Below are 20,094 nucleotides of genomic sequence, written 5' to 3'. Positions count from 1 at the left end.
GAGGGGCTAAGCCCTTCTTGTAATGGATGGACTGATGCCCGTACCGATCCTCTACGATGCTGATGACCATGCCAGCTCTTTTCCCATCATCGATACATCCTCCCGCGCGATCGAGCATGACGGGGGTCCATGCCGTCCGTCGATCCCAACCGGCCATGACCGTTCAAAGACATTCGCCCATCAACACGCGTTCCACGACCTCTTCTTCGACGTTCTTCCGGTCACTGGGGAATAGGACATTCAGGGCTGCGGGAGCAGGCTCAGTACGCGGCGCCTTCCGCCTCTTCCGACGTTCTGGCTGAGCGGTATCGATCTGCATACGTCCTTCGCTCGCCGCCCCGGACCGTCGACCGATGGCACCCTTTCGGCCGCTTGTCGTCCCCAAGCCATGCACGAACCACGCTGGACGTTGATCGTTGAAGAGGGTGGCTGGGAGGAGGGATAGACGATGAACATCTGCCCAGGACGCGTCCGCCGGGCTCTGCGCGCTGGGTGAACTTCGATCGATAGATGGTGACGGAATGGAGGATGACAATTGCAAGGTAATGTCGCATCCGAAATGCGCTAGCGTTACTGACACTGCACTCAGTACCTCACTCCCCTCCGTCGAACGCCTTTTCTCTCGATGGATGGTAGAAAACTCCAAATGTGCGACGACGTGGAGATATTTTGTTCCCTGCGCACCCTAATTATTCGCCCGCCGTTGTATTTCGGTGTTGTATGAAAGTTACAGTATCGCCTCCGGTGAACCGCTCTATTCAGGGCGTGTGATACATAAGTGCACTACGTCGACGAGAACGGGGAACCGATGCAAATACACACGGCGTACGGTACGCGTCGCATCTTGGAGGATCTAGGTTAAGAGACACGGCGGCCACTGAGTCGCGCGAACGATCCCTGGGACGCCCTTCAAGCCGTTGACAATCTCCGAGATAGTATCGCAACCGTATGAATGATGCTTCGCGGGTGATCGTCGCTGCACGCGCTTCTAGCCGGTGGACGCAAATCGACGGCGTCCACTACCATTTTGACTCGTCAGGGAGGCCCATGCACGACGAAAGCGGATACGCACCTCAACAACGATCCCATCCCGACACCCCACGCTGGCCTAATCGACCTCTCCATCCCATATCTTCACCAGATTGTCACTACCCCCTGAGACGAGGTGCTTGCCATCGGGCGAGAACGCGACGGAGCGAACCCCATACTCGCCACCGTGAGCTTCCCAAGGCCCCGCCACGGTCTGTCCCGTCTGCGCGTCCCATATCCGGATCCTGCGGTCGTAGGAGCCGGAGACGACGTACTTGCCATCCGGCGAGAATGCCACGGAGGTGACCTCGTTTTCGTGCCCTTGCAATGGCCCCAGCACCGTCTGTCTTGTCTGAGCGTCCCAGATCCGGATCGTCATGTCGTCGGAGCCCGAGACGATGCGCGCGCCATCGGGGGAATATGCGACTGACCAAACGGAGGAATCGTGGCCTTGCAGCGGGTCCCCGACTGGCTGGCCTGTCTCTGCGTCCCAGAGTCGAATTGTGTGGTCTCCGGACCCAGAGGCGATGTGCTTCCCATCCGGTGAAAAGGCGACGCTCGAAACATAGTTAGAGTGGCCCCATAAAGGCTCGCCGATGGCCTGTCCCGTGTGCGCGTCCCAGAGTCGGAGCGTTGCGTCGTGTGAGCCCGAGACGATGCGGTTGCCGTCGGGTGAGAATGCGACACAGAAAACCGAGCGCGTATGCCCTTGGAGCGGCTGCCCGATCCGCTGCCCTGTCTCCACGTCCCACAGTCGCACGGTGCCGTCACCTGAGGCCGAGGCAAGGCGCTTTCCATCGGGGGAAAATGACACCGATCGGACCCAGTACGTGTGCCCCCGTAAAGGCTCGCGGATTTCCTTTCCAGTGTGCGCGTTCCAAATTCGGATGGTGTTGTCCCCGGATCCCGAGGCGATTTGCGAGCCATCCGGAGAGAAGGAAACAGATAACACGTCGTGGGTATGGCCTTGCATGGTGCGTTGCTGCACTGGCTCTGCTGGAACGATCGTCGGAAGCCAGAATATGAACAACGCATCAAATTTACCGCGTACCACTTGTCTGCATAATCCACCCCGTATCTTGGCGGGTCCCAAATTGCCTGTGGTCAACATGCGATAGCAGTTTCTCCATGATGCGCGTAGGATATAGCTTCTTGCCCGGCAGCAGCGACGAATATAGACCGAGGACCAAGATTATATCGGGTGTATGCGTCTCCCGCAGGTTCGAGTCCGTTAGTTCTTCAAGCATGATATCGAGATACTGAAAAAGCTTTCTTGCATTAGCGACATTGCGCATAGCACGTCCGCCTATTTCTATGCCGGTTCAGTGCAGAGCTCGTAGGAAGCCATAGCGTCACGACTAACCTGCAAACAGCAGCTGATCGAGCTTTTGCCGATCGGCATCCGAGAGACCTTCATGCAGCAGCTTCGCGATCACCCCTCGTGCAGCTTTGTGATACCCGAGGCACCCGAGTACTTCCGACATTTGCGGTCGCTCAGATGGGTCTGCTGCCCAGCACGAGCTAACGGCAATCCTCCAGACGAAATCGTCCAGACCTAGCTCTTTTGCGTGCGGAGGGCGCGATGGTCGTTTACCGTCAAGAACTTCACGAAGGACCACGAATATGCTTGTGATATCGTGGAATGGTTGTCTCCCATCGAAGATCTGCGGCCAGCGTCAGTCGACGTGAATCGGCCACGTCGGACTGCGCCTCACCTCCCAGGTGGTCATTCCAAACGCGTATACGTCGGATTTCGAAGTCAAGATCTTATCCTTGGCCATGCCATCGTTCAACTCGGGAGCCATGTAACGGAAGGAGCCCCAGTTTGCGGACGATCCGGCTGTCGCTGCTAAAGAGGTGGTACCAAGAACCGTCGTGGAAAGACCAAAATCACCAAGACGCGCATGCCCGGATCTGTCCACCAGGACGTTGCGCTGGGTTCCAATGTTCATTTATCGACGGTAGAGGTGGCTATCAACTCACGCCTTTGATATCCCCATGCACGATACCGCTCGCGTGCATGTACTCCAAGCCAGAAGCGATGCCCGTGATCTGAGCGTGGCGATGTAAGGTTGGCCCAGTGCGTCGCAACGCATGATGCTCACCAGTTCAACGCGATCGGCACGCGGGTGCTGTTCGAGATATGACATGACATCGCCGTGGTCCATCCATTCGGAGACGATGCATGCTTGATACCCTGGCGCAACACCGAGGAAGGGAACGACGTTCGGATGATCCAGTCGTTTCCAGACGATCGCCTCTTTGCAGAACACCTGAATACCAGGACGACGACGTGAATGAAGGTTCTCAGTGTCTGTGGTGAAGGTAAAGATCGCACCTTCATATACGTTTCACGATCTCCCGCGTGCAGTCGAATCACTTTCATGGCAACAGGTGTACCGTCGTGAGTTCCCCGGAATACATCTGCGAATCCACCAGCGCTATGCGGATGTTCGTTGACTTTCACGAGTCCTGATAACGTGTAGCTCGTGGGTAAGAGTTTGTGTTGCCCGCATAGCTTGCTGAGCGTGCGCAGGGACGTCCGAAAGGTATCGTCATCTCGCGGGATCGAGCCGAGAGCCTGAATCGCAAGCCGTATGTCACCTCATACGGTGTTGTGTTTCTGAAGATAGCTACTCACCCGATCTAACGTGTCGATCTCCTCCTGCAAAGCCGTGTTGCGAGATGTCGGATTATCAGCCATGAAAGTTGTTTTGAGCGCGGACGAAGGAAGTGCGGAGGCGAACGCTCGGCAAGGAATCCACCTCTATGAGATACAGGCGATAGCTTGTATAGCAATATGCGCCAAAGGAGGGGAGCGCGTGGGTGATAGCTGTGTGTCCGTGTATCACCTGGGTGGGCTATTTCGCGTGCACTGCCATCCACGGAGCTAATCATAGAGGATGACATGCATAGAAGCCTCGCGTCTACTTGCTATTCAGCTGTATACTGTCGCGTGAAGCAATAAGTCGGTGCGTACCTCATGGTCATAGGAGCTTTGAATTGGGGGTGTCGCAGCAAGCAAGTCGTGATGCGATTGCAGAGGATCGGAGACGTTTGACGATGTTGTATCGTAGGCGAGCGATAAGCTACTCCCTCTGGTGTCACAGATAGCGCCAGGATGTGCAGAGCGCATATATCTCACCTGACGTTTTGGATAGAGGAATGCCAGACTATGTATAGACAGCGTTACTTATAGTCAGCAGCTCCAGTATTTGCGACCTCTTGAGTAGTACGCTGGCATGACAGGAGTCGGACGGCCAAGACTGGTGCCGTACTCGTGGTATGATCGAGCAAGATAGGTATATCTGACGAAGATCGTATAGAGAAAGGCGAGGAAGATTGAGGAGAGAGTTTACGAGCTGAGCACGACTTTGAGCTCGTCGAGCTCGCACCTCGGATGGCAAGCCGCACCGCACCGCACTTGCCGGGGCGATGCGTCTTGGACTCGGAGCGCTCTTGGACCTTGGTTGCTCTTCCGCCATTCAGAAACGTGTGTTAAGCTCTGCATGCTGTTTGATGGCCCTGCAAATCTTGTCGTCGCGACTTGTTGACATCAGACAAAGCTATAGTTTGCTATAGAAAACCCAGTCGGGCGTAGTTGTCCGTTCCGTTCCCAAGCGAAGGTGAGCGTGATTTCTGCGCGCTCTTGTGATCGAAATGCCACACAAATGATACAGACAAAGCTTTTGCAACAGCTTTCGACAGTTCGACAGCCTTCGTAACCGAGCGGACAGGGGAAAGAGGCTGCGGATTCACCATGAGAACACATAAATAATCTCGGCGTTGTCGTTCGGGCCAGGAATAACACATATATCCCCACTCTCCGTCCCTAAATCTCGAGCCTATCCAGCCTTCTCTTCGACTCTCACCAAGCGCACATCATGGGCTCAGTATACGACGACGTTACCGTAGTGGGTGGCCCGTCGCGCAATGTCGAGGATCACGGTTTGAAGTCCATCCCCGACAAGGACTCGACCGGCCCCAGCAAGGGCTCGTCCGGATCCAAGCCCGCAGCAGGGTTCGTGGATGTCGTCGACTATATGCAGCAAACCAGGCCGTTCGTCGTACCCATCGGCAAGGATGGTGTGATCGCCGCTCTTAGCAGGCTGGATCAGCAGCTACGAGAGGCACGTAATATTACTAACGTCTGGTAACGAAAACTTTCAACTAATGAGCTACTTGTTTGGAACGCGCAGTCCGGGCGGACCAAGATACTCTCGAAGAAATCTCCGACCGACTGGATTGGGCAGGAGATCACGCCAGGTCGTTTGGGCCTCATCAACCACGGTGGTTTACCGAAAGTTGTGACCAAGCCTGGGCGGTACCCATGGTTCCCTTTCAGAAACTGGTGGGCTCGTGAATGGTGCGGGACTAAAGGATGTGAGTGGCCCCGAACAGGTGGTGTTGATCCGAGATCACGAGCTAATGTGGACGGATCCAGGCTCCGACACCGTTATCGAGTTCCAAGGTCTCACCATAGTGCAAGTATCACAGAATCAAGCTGCAGTGATATCCGATCCCCAGGTATGCACTTAGGCATTCTTATCACACGTATTTCTGACTAACTCGCTCCTCCTAGAATCACATCTTCGTTATCAAGAACAGCGGGTTCGCAGCGCTCGCCATAGAAGGTACCTACGATGTTCTGGCAATCGTGGACCAGACACATCTGCCCCACGTCGTCAAGGACAAGGTTACGGGTGTTATCCTCGGCTCGTGAATAATTCGACGTTAACATCCTAAATATGCGACTAAGCATGATGCTGCAGGACATACGAAGTGAGGATGAAGAGCAAGACTCGGGGCGGCACCGATCAAGAATACGTCGTCGCGCTGTTCCTCAATATCCCCGCCGCGAACTGTGCTATCTTGCAACGCGGCGACGACCTCGAGTTGCTCTCCGCTGGCCAGCATTATATCACTAGCCCGAACGTCACTCTCCGCGGGCTATACACCCTTGGCGAGAACCAGCTTGAGATGCCGACGAAGGACATGTCAGTGTGACAGCGCTTCCAGGGGCGCACTCGGTCATGCTCACGCCTTACACAGATTCACCCGTGACCAGGTTCCTGTCAGCCTGACGATCTACCTCAAGTGGCAGCTCATGGAGCCGTTGAAGGTTCGCTCATCCTCGATTTTTCCATGGGAGTCGTCGTGCTAACCTCTGATTAGCTCACCACGCACGGTTACGATACGCCATACGACGCGCTGCGTGACAAGACGCAGTCTATCCTGACGCAGATCGTCTCCCACCTGGACTACAGCGCCATGATCAAGCAACGGACTCTTGGCCCTGATAACCTGGAAGATGGCTCCGACCCAAACTCCGCCTTCCTCGACGCTCTCAGGACCAGGGCCATGGACGAGATGCACGAGGCTGCGCTCGAGTACGGTATCGTGCTCAAGGACCTTGGTGAGCCGCCAGGATATCGCCGAGATGAACAAATGCCTGACGTCGTCGTCTTCTAGCTGTCATCGACCGGCAGTTCAAGGGAGAGATCGCTGCGACCATGGACAAGCTGACGACTCGCGCTCTGCAGGCGCAAGTGGAAGCTGCTGTAAGCTAGAACTCGTAAGATCATGAAGAGTATCACTGATTCCCTCGCCCCCAGAACGTGGATAGGGAGAACAGCAACCGCATCAAGCAGCAGGAAGGTCAATTGGCAGTCGCACGGATCCAAGCACAAGCCACCAATGTCAGTGCTGTGCTCTCGTTCTTCATCTTCACCTTCTGAGCGGTCTCTCCCTATGAACAGACTCAAGCGGATGCAGACGCATACGGCATCGTCGCGAAAGCCAAGGCCGCCGCCGAGCGGTTGCAGATCGAGGCGGAAGCGCAGGCGAAGGCGACCGAGATCGCGGCCAAGGCAGAGGCGGAAGCGATCCGCATCAAAGCCCAGGCGAACGGCGCGGTCTCGGACCAGTTCGCGCGCGAGATCCGTCTGAGGGAGATGGAGGTCAAGCGCATCGGCGCGTACGGCAACAGGACGATATTCGTCCCCTCGGAGATGGGGAGCGCCATGGCCAGCTCGATGGCCACCGGGATGGCGGCCGGGATGGGCATCGACAGGAAGTGAAGCGCGGTTGGGCATTCGTAGTAATTTATCATTATCCCCATGATGGACCTTCCCTTCGTTTCAGTAGTCAGTTTGTATACCTCTGCCATGCACTCCTTCTATCCGATCGAGACTATACCAACACCTGATCCAGATGTATCACCATCCGTAGCATTAATCAATCAGACTCGATCTGACCGGACAACTCTCCGGAGTACTTTCTTGAGGCCTCTCGAGGTACAACGTCGGCACACATCGGGAACGGAACATTCGCTGCCAAGGGGCGAGGATCATGAACTCGACTGGCGACAGAATGATACGACTAGAAGGATACCGCAGAATATTGAATCAGCAGACCATAGTCATGTTGCGCTATAATCCAATTGATATAGAGATGAATTCTACCGGTAGTGTTGGTGTCGGAATTCATAGAACTGGATGAGGATGACTCCTAATAACTGCCAGTGTAACCAGTCCAACGACAACGGAATCCTCGCGACGATCGCCGAGTGAGTACTGCTCACTCGTAACATTTGCAACGCCAGAAAAGGTATGTAAGGCGCAGAGCTACCCCCTCGCAGCCCGCGGCGCAATGATATAGGCGATGCAGTTGCTGCTGAGAAAGGCCAATTCGGGCAGGCGAGCGCGCCTGAACCACGTGAGTGACTCATGTCAGGGCGACCGCACCGACCCTGAACGCCGTCCGCTGGTTGTCTCTCACCACAACCATCACCTCCAGCCGATCGCACACGTCCATAACTATCCCGAAATCGACACAACATGCGTTCCAAGTTCAAGGATGAGCACCCCTTCGGTCAGTCTCGTCTCGGTGGCGATCGACCCCCATCTATATCTTACCGCGGAGAGCTGACGCGTGCTTTTGGATGACTGTAGAGAAGCGCAAGGCTGAGGCCGAGCGTATCCGGCAGAAGTACCCTGACCGCATTCCGGTGAGCGCGCCCGTGTTTCAAGACCGCGATCCGCCTCTGAAGTCTAGTGTTTGTCTAGGTGATCTGCGAGAAGGCGGACAGGACGGACATCCCGACTATTGACAAGAAGAAGTACCTGGTGCCCTCAGTACGTTGCGCTTCGTTCCTCAGGAAGGTGCTGGGGCTGATCGCAGGCCCGCGTTGTAGGATCTTACCGTAGGCCAGTTCGTCTACGTTATCCGGAAACGGATCAAGCTGGCTCCGGAGAAGGCGATCTTCATCTTCGTCGACGAGGTCCTCCCTCCAACCGCGGCGCTGATGAGCGCGATATACGAGGAGCACAAGTAAGCACCCCCCCCCCCCGCCCGTCCTCAACGCGAAGTTGCACGCGACGCTGACCGTCCACCGATCCTAGGGATGAGGACGGCTTCTTGTATGTCAGCTACTCGGGAGAGAACACGTTCGGGGAGCCGTCAAGAGCATGATCAAACTCTGGGTGCTCTGGGCCAAGCAACTAGACGGACATTCCTCCCCAGCTATACCCATGCCTCACTCTCCTCTATACGTCTCATGTATTCTATCGATCGTCTTCCGTACAATGGCACGCTGAATGGATAATATGTATTCATGTGATCAGGCTTGCTCTTCTCGGGTCCGTCGTGAACATGAATGAATGCGGCGGAGTGACGGAGGAGTGCCGGACCGCAGCACGACCCTTCGAGCAAACGGTGCCATACAAACCCTGTTGATGAATGAGCGCCACCATCATGCCGCACGAACTCCGACACCGCCGGGAAGAATGCCAGCCACTGCCGTTCTGCGCCGTGAATGCCGAAATCCCCGCCGGATGCAAGCCGTGAGCCAAGATTGGCTTCCTGCCCTGCTTCCCGCGCTGACACCATACTTACCGCTACGCGCACCGGCATAAAAGCCACAGGCAGTGGAACGTGCTGATAATGCTCGACGCCGTTGCTGGAACTGCTGATGGCGCCTCTGGACGACTGTAGAGAGAGCGCCAGTTCAACCTCGCCAGCGGCCGTACGCGCTTCGCCGGGAAACGCTGGCTCGGTTTCGCGGGCTGACTCTATACCCACTCTCGAGTTGGAGGAACGGCCAACCTCGAACTCTCTACCGGAACCTAGTAAGTTTGAAGTGAATGCTGTGACCGAGAAGGCGCGATTCCGCGGAGAAGGGACGCAGGAGTCGCCATACATCGTCGACTGGGAAGATGGCGACGCGGATAACCCATATAATTGGACAAAATCACGCAAATGGTTCTTCACCCTGCAGGTTAGTTTTTGAACATGCGCTAATGCTTTATATGTTGTCAATATAACGCTGCAGATATCCTTGGGGACGTTCTCTGTTGCCTTTGCTAGCAGCGTGTATAGCGGAGGCATCCGGCAGACTGAGCACGATCTACACATTGGTAGAGAAGTCGCGATTATGGGCGTAGCGCTCTTCGTGCTCGGATTTGGTCTTGGGTTCGTCCTTCCTATTTGTAGGAATGTATTTTGTCTCACCGCGGGCGTCTACCGACTAGTCCGTTGCTTTTCGCACCCCTTAGCGAGGTAAATTTCAATTGCCGGGACAAATAGGAGAGATCGGATCCGGCTCATCGACACCTCCCTTGCAGGTTCTCGGACGGGTGACGGGCTCCTCTCGTTCTCCTTGACCCAGACGACTTATCACGTTTACAGCGACCCGTCTTTCTCTTTACCTACTCAGCTTTTACCCTCTTCCATCTTGGTGGGAGCCTCGCGCGAAGTGCTACGACTTTGTTGGTTTGTCGCTTGCTAGGCGGTATATTTGGCTCATCCCGTGTGTCTTCATTGGGTTCTCAATGTGTTGATTGCTCAATTATAATTACCTGCAGCTCTCACGAACGCTGGAGGAGCCATATCAGATGTATGGACAGCACGCGAACGTAAGCTCACCGCGCTTTCGCTCACGCTCACTATATTTTTCCATACTGATGTCACCTCTAGGCGGGACCGCCGCCGCTCTATATGCCAACGCCCCGTTCATGGGTCCAGGTATATAGCACTCTGCGGCTTGTCCGTGACACCGCTGACGCACATTTTCTCATGTAGTATGGGGACCTATGGTGGGAGGATTCACTTCACAAAACCACCATCTACGCTGGCGCTTCGAGTTTTGGATCTTATTCATCCTCTCGGGCTGCATCCTCATCTCTGGTTTCTTATTCCAGCACGAGACGGCAAGTAAAAGCACCCCCGCGTGAACTGTCGTTTAGACTAATTTGCATTTCAGTATGCTCCGACTTTGCTGCGTCGGCGTGCGCACGCATTACAAGCTGGTTCCGCAGGAACTGTCATATACGTGTCGAAGTACGACCACAACACCGACCGATCCCTACCCGCCGTCCTCCGACGGAACCTAGGAAGGCCCTTCTGTAAGTTTCCTATCTTTTATCTCCCGCGGATTCTTCCCACTGCCATGCTGACAGAGAAACACCGGTAGTGTTCCTCGTCACGGAACCGATCGTCTCCGCGATGGCGGTCTACATCGCGATTGCCTATGCCATTCTTTACTCCTTTTTCGCCGCGTATCCAATCGTCTTTCAGCAGCACCGGCACTTCTCTCCCGGAGAGGGCGGCCTCGCCTTCCTGGGTATTGGTGGCGGCGTGTTCCTCGGGACGTGTATGGTCCCCTGGGCAAACAAGAAGTATTGGGCTAAAATGGAGCGCAGCCCAAACGGAAGGGCGCCCCCCGAAGCGTGAGTGACCGACTACCCTGCCATACCTGGAGTTTCTCGCTGATCTCGCCCGCTTCCACAGCCGGCTGTACGTCGCGCTCTCAGGCGCAATCCTGCTCCCCGCCGGGCTTTTCTGGTTCGCGTGGTACGTCCCGTCCCCGCGCGCCCACTTCAGGGGAACCGTTTTCGGGCCTGATCGCGCCAACGCCCCCCCGCACAGGACCAGCCTCCCTCCCGTCCCCTGGATCCTGCCCGTCCTCGCCGGCATCCCCTTCGGCGCGGGCACGGCGCAGATCATGCAGTCGCTCGTACAGTACCTGCTCGACGCCTACTCGATCTACAGCGCGAGCGCGATCGCGTCCACCGTCGTCCTCCGCTCCGTCTTCGCCATGGCCTTCCCGCTCGTCACGCCCGTCATGTACGACCGGCTCGGCCCGCGCTGGGCGGGCTCCGTCTTCGCCTTCCTCGCGCTCGCGTGTGCGCCGATCCCGTGGCTGTTCCGCGTGAGTGTGGTTTCCCTTCTGGTGGAACCGACGGACGTTGTGGGGGTGATGCTGATGGTCGCGCGCGCAGAGATATGGCTCTTGGCTCCGGATGCGATCCAAATACGCGTACAGCGAGGAGAGGACGAAAGCCCTCGGCCAGGCAGCCGGCACCTGATCGTCGGTGATCGCTTCGAAGCGTAGAGTACAATGGCATTGCATGGACAGCACGATTTCGAGTCGCGGCGATATTGCATACATCATAGAGCGTACGATGGCGAGTTTTGTCGTCGCCAGCATGTTTCGAGTAGATAGAGGCAGTACAGTAGAGTACACGCGAGAGCGTCCGTCACACACAACAGAAACGAGACGAGGGAGAAAGAGAGATAACGAAAACGCAACCAAGAAGGATCTCCACTGGGGCTAGGCCCGCCGTTAGATGATGAAGATTACGTTCGTGTCCTTCGTGAATCGCAAGTGAGCCGAATAAACTGTTGCGAACGGATCTAGGAGCTCACCATGGGATGCGAGCTCGAAAGCTGCGGCTTTTGGCTGTAGCGGTTCTTTAGAATGGTCCTGCAGATATGCCGATCGATCAGTGTGGGTCGGGAGACACACGGGGTTCAGAGGGCCTAACCTCAGCGCGACCAGCAGCTGCTGATACGTCGGCGACTTGTTCTCGGCTGCAGTCAGAATAGGCACATCAGCTCGCTTGAAACGTTTAGTCTATGGCGCTGCTACGTACTCAGGGCGGTGATCAGAGCCTACGGTTTCCGCGTTCCGGATTGGTCAGATGCGATCACCATACAACGGAAAGAGGAGCACGCACGTAACTCATCGCGCCCGTCGCGCTCCCGGCCTCGACCGTATCCGCGCTCGTCTGCGAGTCCTTGCAACCCGAGAACGAGATCTACCCGACGAAACAAGAGGAAATGAAAGATGCACAGATTAGCGCGCTTTCTTTCCTCTCTCGAGAGGACGAAAGGACGCACGACGTCGGCCGGACTCGTCCGCGTCTGCTTCGCGTACTGGGACGCCTTGGACTGGTTCCCGGTGGCGGCTTTGAACACGCCCATGGCGCTCTTGAATACGCCGCCCATGTCGCCGCGCGCGTAGGAGGTGACGGCGGAGAGGAGACCTTGGCCCGCCTCCGCGGCGAGGTTGGGCTCCTTGATCTTGCCCTCGGTGGAGTAGATGTAGGGCAGGTCGAGCGCGGAGCCGGAGTGGCAGGACTGGAGAGGGTGTTAGACGGGAGACGGGGGGAGGGAGGGAGGACGTACGTCGAAGATGGCGGTGAGACGGCAGCCGGGAGGGAGGGGGCGAACCATGATAGCGTGCATGTCCTGTTGGGGATACGCATGTTAGCGATGAAGGGCGGGTGAAAGGAGGCAACGAATGAGAAACGAACGTCGTCTACGATGTGCCCGGCGTCTTGGTAGTCCACTGGGTAGATGACTGTCCGAAGCGAGTAAGATCATTAGGGGGATCGACAGAGGGCGAGGAAAGCGAGCTCACCTTCGTCGTAGCCGTCTTCTTCGTCACCATCTAGGTCCTTCGTTTGTCCACCGTGCCCTGAATCTGCGTGGTTGTAGATCGGATCAGTTTCGCACCTCGAAGTAGAGGAAAAATCACAAGAGCGGCTCACAGTGGAAGAAGAGGGAGTCGTTCGGCTGCGCATCACGGACGAGCCATTGCATCGCTTGGAACTGAACGGTGATGTCAGACGATTTCTTTTCTCGGGAATAGGACCAGGAGAAGAAAGGTTGAACGTACGATGTTCTCCTTCGTTGGGATCTGGCGCGCGTTTTGTGCGTCGTCGGTCAACATCACGATGTCGTCCCGGTTGTATCCGTACGAGGCTAGGAAAAGAAAATGTCGGATTCCATGTGGGTATATGCGGTTTTCTGGTGCGGCGGGCGCATATGCGCGGACGTACAGCACAGGAAGTTGACCATGTTGTTCGCGTCGTTGATACACCCCTTCAGCTCGCCGTTTTGACCGACGTAGTTGATGCCGATCTGTAGTGCTCGTTCACGTCAGCTTTACTCTTAAACGAAGATAGAGAGGACCGGACCGCCAGCGCCCGCTTGCGACCCGTACACTGCGAGTACTGGAAGAACGGCTGCGCATCGCGCCCGTTCGCTTCGAAGTGCGGGCCGTAGAACTGTTGCTGGCTGGGCGGCATGTGAGGCGGGCCCGCTAAATCGCGCGCGATACAGTTGTCAGACGCCGGTCTCTGCACTGATGACGCATATATCTCACCTGGCGGCGCATATCCTCCGCCTCCACCGTACCCGCCCTGGTCGCCGCCGTATCCCGACCCACCTCCGTATCCTCCTCCGTATCCGCCCTGGTTCCCGCCATACGAACTCGCGGCGGGAGGAGCACCCGCTGGAGGCGCATATGGACTGCTTCCGCCGGGAGGAGGGCCGCTCGGGGGTGCGTACGGGCTGTGGGCGCCATACCCGTCGCGCTGCTGTCCGGGATAGGTGCTGGACGGGATCGGGGGCGGACCGGATGGCGAGCCGTACCCTCCGCCGTATCCGCCGCCTGGGGGTCCCGAGGGCGGGCCGTACGAGGGCGCGTACGACGGGTTGTATCCGCCGCCGGGTGGGCCAGCGGGCGGCGGGCCACCGAAAGGTCTGCACAAGCGTAAACGGGTGAGTCAAAGCAAGGATGGTGAAGATCGCTGTGCGCATCGCATCGCGTATGGGGGGTAAACACGTACGGAGCGGGGAAGCCAGGGGCGTTGGGGAAGGGTCTACGCCCGCCAGGCTGAGAATCAGGGTCGGTGCGCGCGATTGACAAGCGCAACGTACGGGGGAGATCCGAAGCCGCCGGGGCCGCCGGGCGGGCCTGGGGGTGGACCGTAGCCGTGGTGTTGCTGGTGGTGGTGCTGGTGGTGGTGTTGGCCTTGGCCGGGGTAGCCGTTCCAGGACATCGTCGTGCGGTCGGCGGTGGTGGACGTCGAGGTATAGCTGATTTCGCCCGCTGCTGAGATCAGTGACTCATCCACGTGACTCACGCGCCAATGCATCGTCAACCCACCACGACTACAAACAACTTGACACTCCTTTTTTAATACTGAGTATTCGCCGTGATCGATATTTTCTCCTCTGACTGAGGATACCCACTCACCGGCCCCGCTCGATTACTATACCCAAAACTTGGCCCTATGCCTCCATACACGCCGAATGCGACATCGCCGTCCATCGACGGATCGCAAGCTCGTTCGGAAGCGATGGATTCACGCCAGCGAGTAGCCCTTACGGATTCAGGATTTTGGCCCACTTGTCGTGCCCAGAATCGACGCGCTCTATAGCTATATGATCCCCGAACTCCAGGACCAACGAACGTGCGAATTCACAGCCTTGCTCACATATGTTTCTCGGCCTTCGCACACCGTTCACAAAAGCCTACCAAAGAAGGAGCCGAAAAACTGCTACCCGATTATCTCTCGGCGCCGTCCTACCCTAGTGCATCACCGCCAGTTCGACTACCCGAACATGTCTCGTCGGTGGTATTCCCGGGCGCCAACGGATGCTTGACATCTCCCGCGCCCGGGTTGGAGTCCCTACCCCGCAAATCAGGCCGGGCGATGTAAGATTCGCCGGGAACGATCAAATGAGATCCTCGAGGATCGGGGAGATCAACGCGGTGGGTTTTATCAGGTTCATGCGTGCTTGCATGTCCGATAGGCTCAACCTCACTCAAGGGACGTGCCGATAAGGAGCAAGAGGAGTTCGATGACGGCGTCGATGGAGGGAGAACGGTGAACGACAGATCGGTCCGCGGCCGGTCTTGAAGCGTGTCCTAGCCCGCCATGTATCAGCACAGCTCATTCGTCGTCGTAGGGAACGTATATCTTGGATTGACGTTCTGTATCGTCACGGAGGCTGTGAGCCGAGAGGCCTGGCGCGTCGATGAAAAACGCGAAGTCTTGCGGAAAGAGATCGTCCAGCGCCAGTTCGAAGTCGGTATCACTCTTCCAAGCGAGAACGAGGTGTCGGTCCTCAACTACGGGCGTGCCCTGCCCGTGCGTTGGATCGAGGCTCGGTTCGTTCTCGCTGCAGTTCTTCATGTCGATCCACGACTCTCTGACAGAGACATCGACTCGGTTAGTCGGTGGTTCACATGGACAACGATCGCCACATACAAAATCTGGTTGAAAGTGGGGATGTCGACTGTGGCGACCATCGCACCATCCGGGTCGGGTGGCAAGGCGGGCGCTGGAACAGGCGCCAACATTGCAAAGTGAGAGTGTGTGGCGAAAATTTGAAGTTGCCCGTATTCCTGTGTGGTTTGCGGTAGTACGAATGCGAGATGTTAGAGCTCGAGCCGAGGCTGTTGGCCTTTATTTTGGCCTCGTTCGATGAAAGGAAACATGTAGGTCCACTTCCGAAACCAGCGGCCAATAAACGAACATGAGCGGAGCATTTGTTAGCGTTCCCACCGCTTCCAGAATGTCACTCGGCGCTTGTAAACGGGTTGACCAGCCGTCATACTTGTCGACGGGCATAGCTCGATACCCGGAATGGCAAGTACGGCCCCGCCTGGACGACGGTTCGGGAGCAGAACGTGGTCTTACTTCTGACAGTAAACCGCAGCTACCTGGTACACGAGCACTGGGGTTTATAGCCTGTTTTGGCTATGTCATCCTGTCACCAGGGATAGGCATTGATGCAAGGAAAATATCGCGAGAACATCCTTGCTTTCCGTTCCGGGTCATGGCACGCGTACGCCGGGTTTCCCTCCCCGCTTCATCTCTCCCCATTACTTGCTATCGCCATCGCTCTCACGTCATCTTTGTATATCCTGGACAACGTTGTCGCACCTGTTGATTTTCACCTTCAAAAGATCCGCACATCCGGTGGTACGGAGAAGCCGATACATTGTGGGTGCTCCGAGCGATTGCTCTTAGAGCCTTGCTCAGTTGCTTTCCGGTAGGGAATGAGCTGGCGGGCGAGCTCCGCAGCATCAGTTTCGTCAGACCTTGGACGAGAGATCGCAACGTATGAGCTTCCAGTAGGGTCCGATGCGGTGTAACTGCAAATCGTGGAGTTGAGGAGCATATAATCTCCCAGAAAGTCTGCTGGCAGCTCGTTGCCTCTGAGGCTGTCTGAGCGTGCCTGAATACGACGGTAACAGGACGTTTGAAGCGGGGCCGGGCACCTGAGCGGAGACAGTTGGTATACAGTGGATTCTGTGGTTACCGAAAGCATCACCAAAGGGCAGATATATTCTTCGCGTTCGCCATCGTCCACAATTACGTCGCCGTCCATAGTTCTGTTTCCGGCAGGTCGCGATGTGCAGACAGAAAGAGGCTGAGTTGCACGTAATGGTCGCGTGGTTGGGCGCGACAACATAATGCGTAGTACTATGCCACGGCCCACGAGATCACATCCGTTTTCTACCCTCATCTCTGTTCTCGATTGTCGAACCATCGGATTGAGGACACTTGCGACGGGGAAGGACTTGCCCACTACGAGCCAGGGCCGAAGACGTCCTGGGACGCTGAACGACCTGCCGAACCTGACTAGGCCTGACTTGTCGCCTCGACCTCATTGCACGGTCAAGAACCCCTCGTAACGGAGACTCGCACATCGAGAACGCGCTATCGTCGGATAACCATGGCCAGGTGAGTATTTGTCTATCCTCCGGCCTACAACGCGTTCTGGCGTGACGTATTTCATCGTTTTCCTTACTCAACTTTACGGCCCTCTAGCCGAGTGGTGCCCCCTAGTATCCCTTCGTCGAGCTCTGCGGCAGATGAGCTGCGATGCAAAATTGATGTCAGGATACGCGATCTGCTCGAAGAGGTCCGCGCCTTACGCGAAAATCGCAACCAGTTGTCGCCGGTCTACAAGCTCCCCGCCGAACTGCTGTCCTCCGTCTTCTGCCACTGAATGCCTATCTCTAAAGACTTCCTTTTGAAATTCCCTTCCAGCCACACAGTCATGGACGCCGTTGGCATCAAGTCGGGCTCGGAACTGTCGTCATTTGGACGGAAGTGCCAACTCATGTCCTCGCTTCCCGATCTATCACGCAGATGTTCGCTTCGAGGTCGAAGGGCGCGCCGTTGGCATTGTCCGTCAACGTTCGCCCTGATGAAAGCATACCCATCGCGGCCAGTATCTTCGAAGGCGTCTCCTCTATCATGATTCGTATAGCAAAGCTTGACCTCAGTGCCCCGGGTTGGTTCCTCGAAATGCTCATGTCACGCTCAAACGCTGCCTCGATGCTTGTTCATTGCTATGTCTCGACTGGCATGACAGGAACTCCGGGGCATCTTCCGGATGAATTTCTAGCCTCATGCATCACAAGACTCCGCCATCTGCACCTGTGTAACACGTCACTGAACTGGGCGATGATGCCCACCGCCTCGGCTTCCCGTGGTCTGACGAGTTTTTTGTTGAAGAACCTGAGCAATCCGCCGACTGTAGCAGAGGTCATCCGCATGCTCGAATCAATGCCATCACTGCGGACTCTCCACCTACAATTTGCTTTGGAACTTGATTCCGATGCTCCTAACCTCGCAGAGACGATCAGGAATCCCCTGACTCTCGACCAGCTGACTAATGTGCACTTAACGGATTCTGGGCCTCTCGTATGCTGTTTGCTGTCCCTCATCAGAGCACCTCCAGGCGCTTCGGTGACCCTCTTCCTTGGCGCCATCGCGCCGTCAAGCCCGCCGTGGGACCTGTCTCCTTTAGCAGCCTTCCTGGAGGGTCATTCCGCTTGTTGCGAGAACGGGACCATTCGACGTACGCCGCTTGGAGTGTTTCGAGGTTTCTGACACCTTCGGGATCCTCGCTTATCCAACGTCCAATTTGCGTGATCCCAATCCTCCGCTGCTCCGTGTGGTATTCTCCTATGCTCCTTACATGAACAGCGGCATGGATCTTGTTGGCAAGCTTCATCTTTCTCGCCTCGAATTACTCGGCCTGCAACTCCAAGCTAAACTCGAGTGAACCGCCGTTGCAAACATCCTCGATCACTGTCGGAATTCAGACGAGCTCCGGCTCCGGAGCGCTCATGCTCATGATACAACCCTACCTCTCCTCATCGGTTCGTCACCGAAGAGGAGCGAGAAGAAAGAAGGGGCGGCGGACCACCTGCTACTCCCTGCGTTGCGACACATCTACGTGAATCTGGACCGACCCAGGACTTACTTGACCAACTGCGAAGCCTTCTAAGGCGGAGGTGGAGATCCAAAGTTTCGAATTCGTCATTGGCGCTCTCGCTGGTCAGCACTCGCCTCTATGACCCCGTCGACTTGTTCATGCTTCAAAACGCCGCCGGCCGATTCGGACTTGTGGATGTCTTGGACGACACGGGTGATTTCGGTGAAAGCCCGGTCGCAATAATTGGAGAGGAAATATTTAGAAACCTGTTGGGCTGACTGTGTGGCTCTATATATGCCGCTGAATACAACATTTCATGTTCATAGTCGGTCTATATGTAGATCGCGTACGGTTTACCTGTTTGTCACGTCTTCGCGCATGTCACATGTGACCGTAATCGGCCCTGTCACTGTCTCCCGTTGTCCTCCAATTTTGTCGGGAAATACTCTACTGCTGTTGATTCCTAAATGTTCGCTGCTCGGGTTACCCGACTAGCAGGCCTTCAACCTGGTTCTTGCTGGATCCCTCCACGGAGATGTCTCTCTGCCACTAACCCTGCTCTTTCCGGCCACAACAAAGTGTGTTAGATTCCCACCTCGCTTACAGGAGAGCCCGTGTTCATTGATGCGCTGTAGTGGTCGAAGATCGAGAAAAAGAAGGGGGCCGCTGATGCCCAGAAGTCGGCCATGTATGCAAAGGCGCGGAGCGTAAGCACACCTGGTCGGGTCGTAGAGGGACGCGTGAAGGTCGACGCTCATACGAACAGGACATTCTCATTGCAGCCAGGAGTGAGCACACGTCTTCGTCACGCGCCACGGCGGCCCAGCTGATCTACGAAACGCTGTCCAGTGGGCGGCTCGCCAAACCCGGAGCTGAACCAGGCACTGGCCGTCGTGCTGAAGCGCGTCAAGGCGCAAGGAGTGCCAAAGGAAAACATCGAGAGAGCTTTGGAACGCGTAAGGATCCGCTTTTCATCTGTGACTCTCATCACTGATGACACTGTAGGCCGCAGGCACTGGCAAGAAAGCCGACCAGCAACTAACGTACGAAGTACTCGCGCGCGGCGCGGTCGGACTGGTGGTGTATGTCCTGCCCGGTTTCCCCTCTCCGTGTCCGTGATCGACTCACATATCCCTCAAGTGAGTGTCTATCAGACAATAGTAACCGTACCTTTGCTGCTGTCCGGGAAACGCTCGATGACCACAAGTAAGCCCAAACATTGCTCTTCTGCACTTGCCCAGTGTTCATGCCTGCTTTACCCCCTCTCAGAGCGCGCTTCGCGCCGGTGCTGTTCCAATTCAAGCGTCTTGGCTCTGTTCGTGTTGCTGTGGACGCAAGCGCGCCCGACCGAGAGGTGCGCATGGAAAAGCTGATCGAAGCTGCGCTTGAAGCTGGCGCCGAAGACTTTCAAGAGCTCGGCTCGTCAACTGACTCCTCTAACTCACTGGAGATGGAGGTATTTTTTCCTACCTTTGTCGACATCTTATAGCATGTCTGACGGTGATGTTTTGTGGCAGTTCACATGTCCGCCGCAGTCCCTCGCACAGTTGACTGCTGCGGTCAGCATACAGGGGATATGCAAGGAGCTGCTATCAAGCGCCCTGGAATATCGGCCAACCGAGCCGGCACCTCAGGATCCGGAGCTGAAGGCGACGATTGACGAGCTTGTGGACGACCTAGAGGCGAACGAGGACGTGCTGTCCGTATGGACAACTTTAGACCGATAGCCCTCTGCAAGCAGTGCGGATATCC

General features: G+C 56.3%; 8 protein-coding genes across 8 annotated transcripts; 5 read left to right on the top strand and 3 right to left on the bottom strand.

Annotated features, from left to right (window-relative positions):
* Nucleotides 1-1,237: 1,237 nt before the first annotated feature.
* PUNSTDRAFT_16144 (WD40 repeat-like protein) lies at nt 1,238-2,008 on the bottom strand (the record flags this gene model as incomplete). Its single annotated transcript, XM_007384843.1, has 1 exon — nt 1,238-2,008. A coding segment is annotated over one exon (771 nt), but the record flags the coding sequence as incomplete, so codon positions are not given.
* Nucleotides 2,009-2,705: 697 nt separating this feature from the next.
* PUNSTDRAFT_69769 (kinase-like protein) lies at nt 2,706-3,595 on the bottom strand (the record flags this gene model as incomplete). Its single annotated transcript, XM_007384842.1, has 4 exons — nt 2,706-2,963; nt 3,013-3,081; nt 3,144-3,302; nt 3,368-3,595. Coding segments are annotated over 4 exons (714 nt in total), but the record flags the coding sequence as incomplete, so codon positions are not given.
* Nucleotides 3,596-4,867: 1,272 nt separating this feature from the next.
* On the top strand, nt 4,868-7,286 carry PUNSTDRAFT_53151 (uncharacterized protein). Its single transcript, XM_007384841.1, has 10 exons — nt 4,868-5,159; nt 5,229-5,412; nt 5,474-5,556; nt 5,612-5,748; nt 5,802-6,026; nt 6,082-6,151; nt 6,205-6,445; nt 6,502-6,590; nt 6,645-6,728; nt 6,789-7,286. Exons 1-10 carry the CDS (start codon nt 4,914-4,916, stop codon nt 7,107-7,109), a joined length of 1,680 nt encoding a protein of 559 aa, XP_007384903.1. The 5' UTR covers nt 4,868-4,913; the 3' UTR covers nt 7,110-7,286.
* Nucleotides 7,287-7,803: 517 nt separating this feature from the next.
* Nucleotides 7,804-8,652, top strand: PUNSTDRAFT_53150 (autophagy-like protein 8). Its single transcript, XM_007384840.1, has 5 exons — nt 7,804-7,902; nt 7,983-8,038; nt 8,097-8,165; nt 8,225-8,361; nt 8,433-8,652. Exons 1-5 carry the CDS (start codon nt 7,869-7,871, stop codon nt 8,500-8,502), a joined length of 366 nt encoding a protein of 121 aa, XP_007384902.1. The 5' UTR covers nt 7,804-7,868; the 3' UTR covers nt 8,503-8,652.
* A 2,317-nt stretch (nt 8,653-10,969) lies between these two features.
* PUNSTDRAFT_28359 (uncharacterized protein) lies at nt 10,970-11,239 on the top strand (the record flags this gene model as incomplete). Its single annotated transcript, XM_007384839.1, has 1 exon — nt 10,970-11,239. A coding segment is annotated over one exon (270 nt), but the record flags the coding sequence as incomplete, so codon positions are not given.
* Nucleotides 11,240-11,324: 85 nt separating this feature from the next.
* Nucleotides 11,325-14,066, bottom strand: PUNSTDRAFT_88461 (peptidase C14). Its single transcript, XM_007384838.1, has 16 exons — nt 14,038-14,066; nt 13,947-13,979; nt 13,481-13,860; nt 13,293-13,417; nt 13,155-13,236; nt 12,992-13,077; nt 12,864-12,924; nt 12,734-12,796; nt 12,627-12,673; nt 12,499-12,561; nt 12,211-12,450; nt 12,048-12,128; nt 11,964-11,982; nt 11,856-11,901; nt 11,737-11,794; nt 11,325-11,680 (listed from the first exon to the last, which is right to left on the bottom strand). Exons 4-16 carry the CDS (start codon nt 13,401-13,403, stop codon nt 11,654-11,656), a joined length of 984 nt encoding a protein of 327 aa, XP_007384900.1. The 5' UTR covers nt 13,404-13,417; nt 13,481-13,860; nt 13,947-13,979; nt 14,038-14,066; the 3' UTR covers nt 11,325-11,653.
* Nucleotides 14,067-15,041: 975 nt separating this feature from the next.
* On the top strand, nt 15,042-15,476 carry PUNSTDRAFT_45287 (uncharacterized protein; the record flags this gene model as incomplete). The annotated part of the gene is made up of 2 exons (XM_007384837.1): nt 15,042-15,274; nt 15,323-15,476. The coding sequence occupies 2 exons, from the start codon at nt 15,042-15,044 to the stop codon at nt 15,474-15,476; spliced, it is 387 nt and encodes a 128-aa protein (XP_007384899.1).
* A 3,333-nt stretch (nt 15,477-18,809) lies between these two features.
* Nucleotides 18,810-20,069, top strand: PUNSTDRAFT_45286 (DUF28-domain-containing protein; the record flags this gene model as incomplete). Its single annotated transcript, XM_007384836.1, has 8 exons — nt 18,810-18,920; nt 18,978-19,049; nt 19,109-19,130; nt 19,192-19,298; nt 19,348-19,424; nt 19,483-19,548; nt 19,612-19,798; nt 19,860-20,069. The coding sequence occupies 8 exons, from the start codon at nt 18,810-18,812 to the stop codon at nt 20,067-20,069; spliced, it is 852 nt and encodes a 283-aa protein (XP_007384898.1).
* Between the last annotated feature and the right edge of the window lie 25 nt (nt 20,070-20,094).

This window comes from Punctularia strigosozonata (genome assembly GCF_000264995.1).
Source record: "Punctularia strigosozonata HHB-11173 SS5 unplaced genomic scaffold PUNSTscaffold_8, whole genome shotgun sequence".
Classification (NCBI taxonomy): Eukaryota; Fungi; Basidiomycota; class Agaricomycetes; order Corticiales; family Punctulariaceae; genus Punctularia; species Punctularia strigosozonata.
The sequence above is the reverse complement of the archived record's forward strand: the minus strand, read 5'-3'. Positions and strand labels throughout refer to the sequence as shown.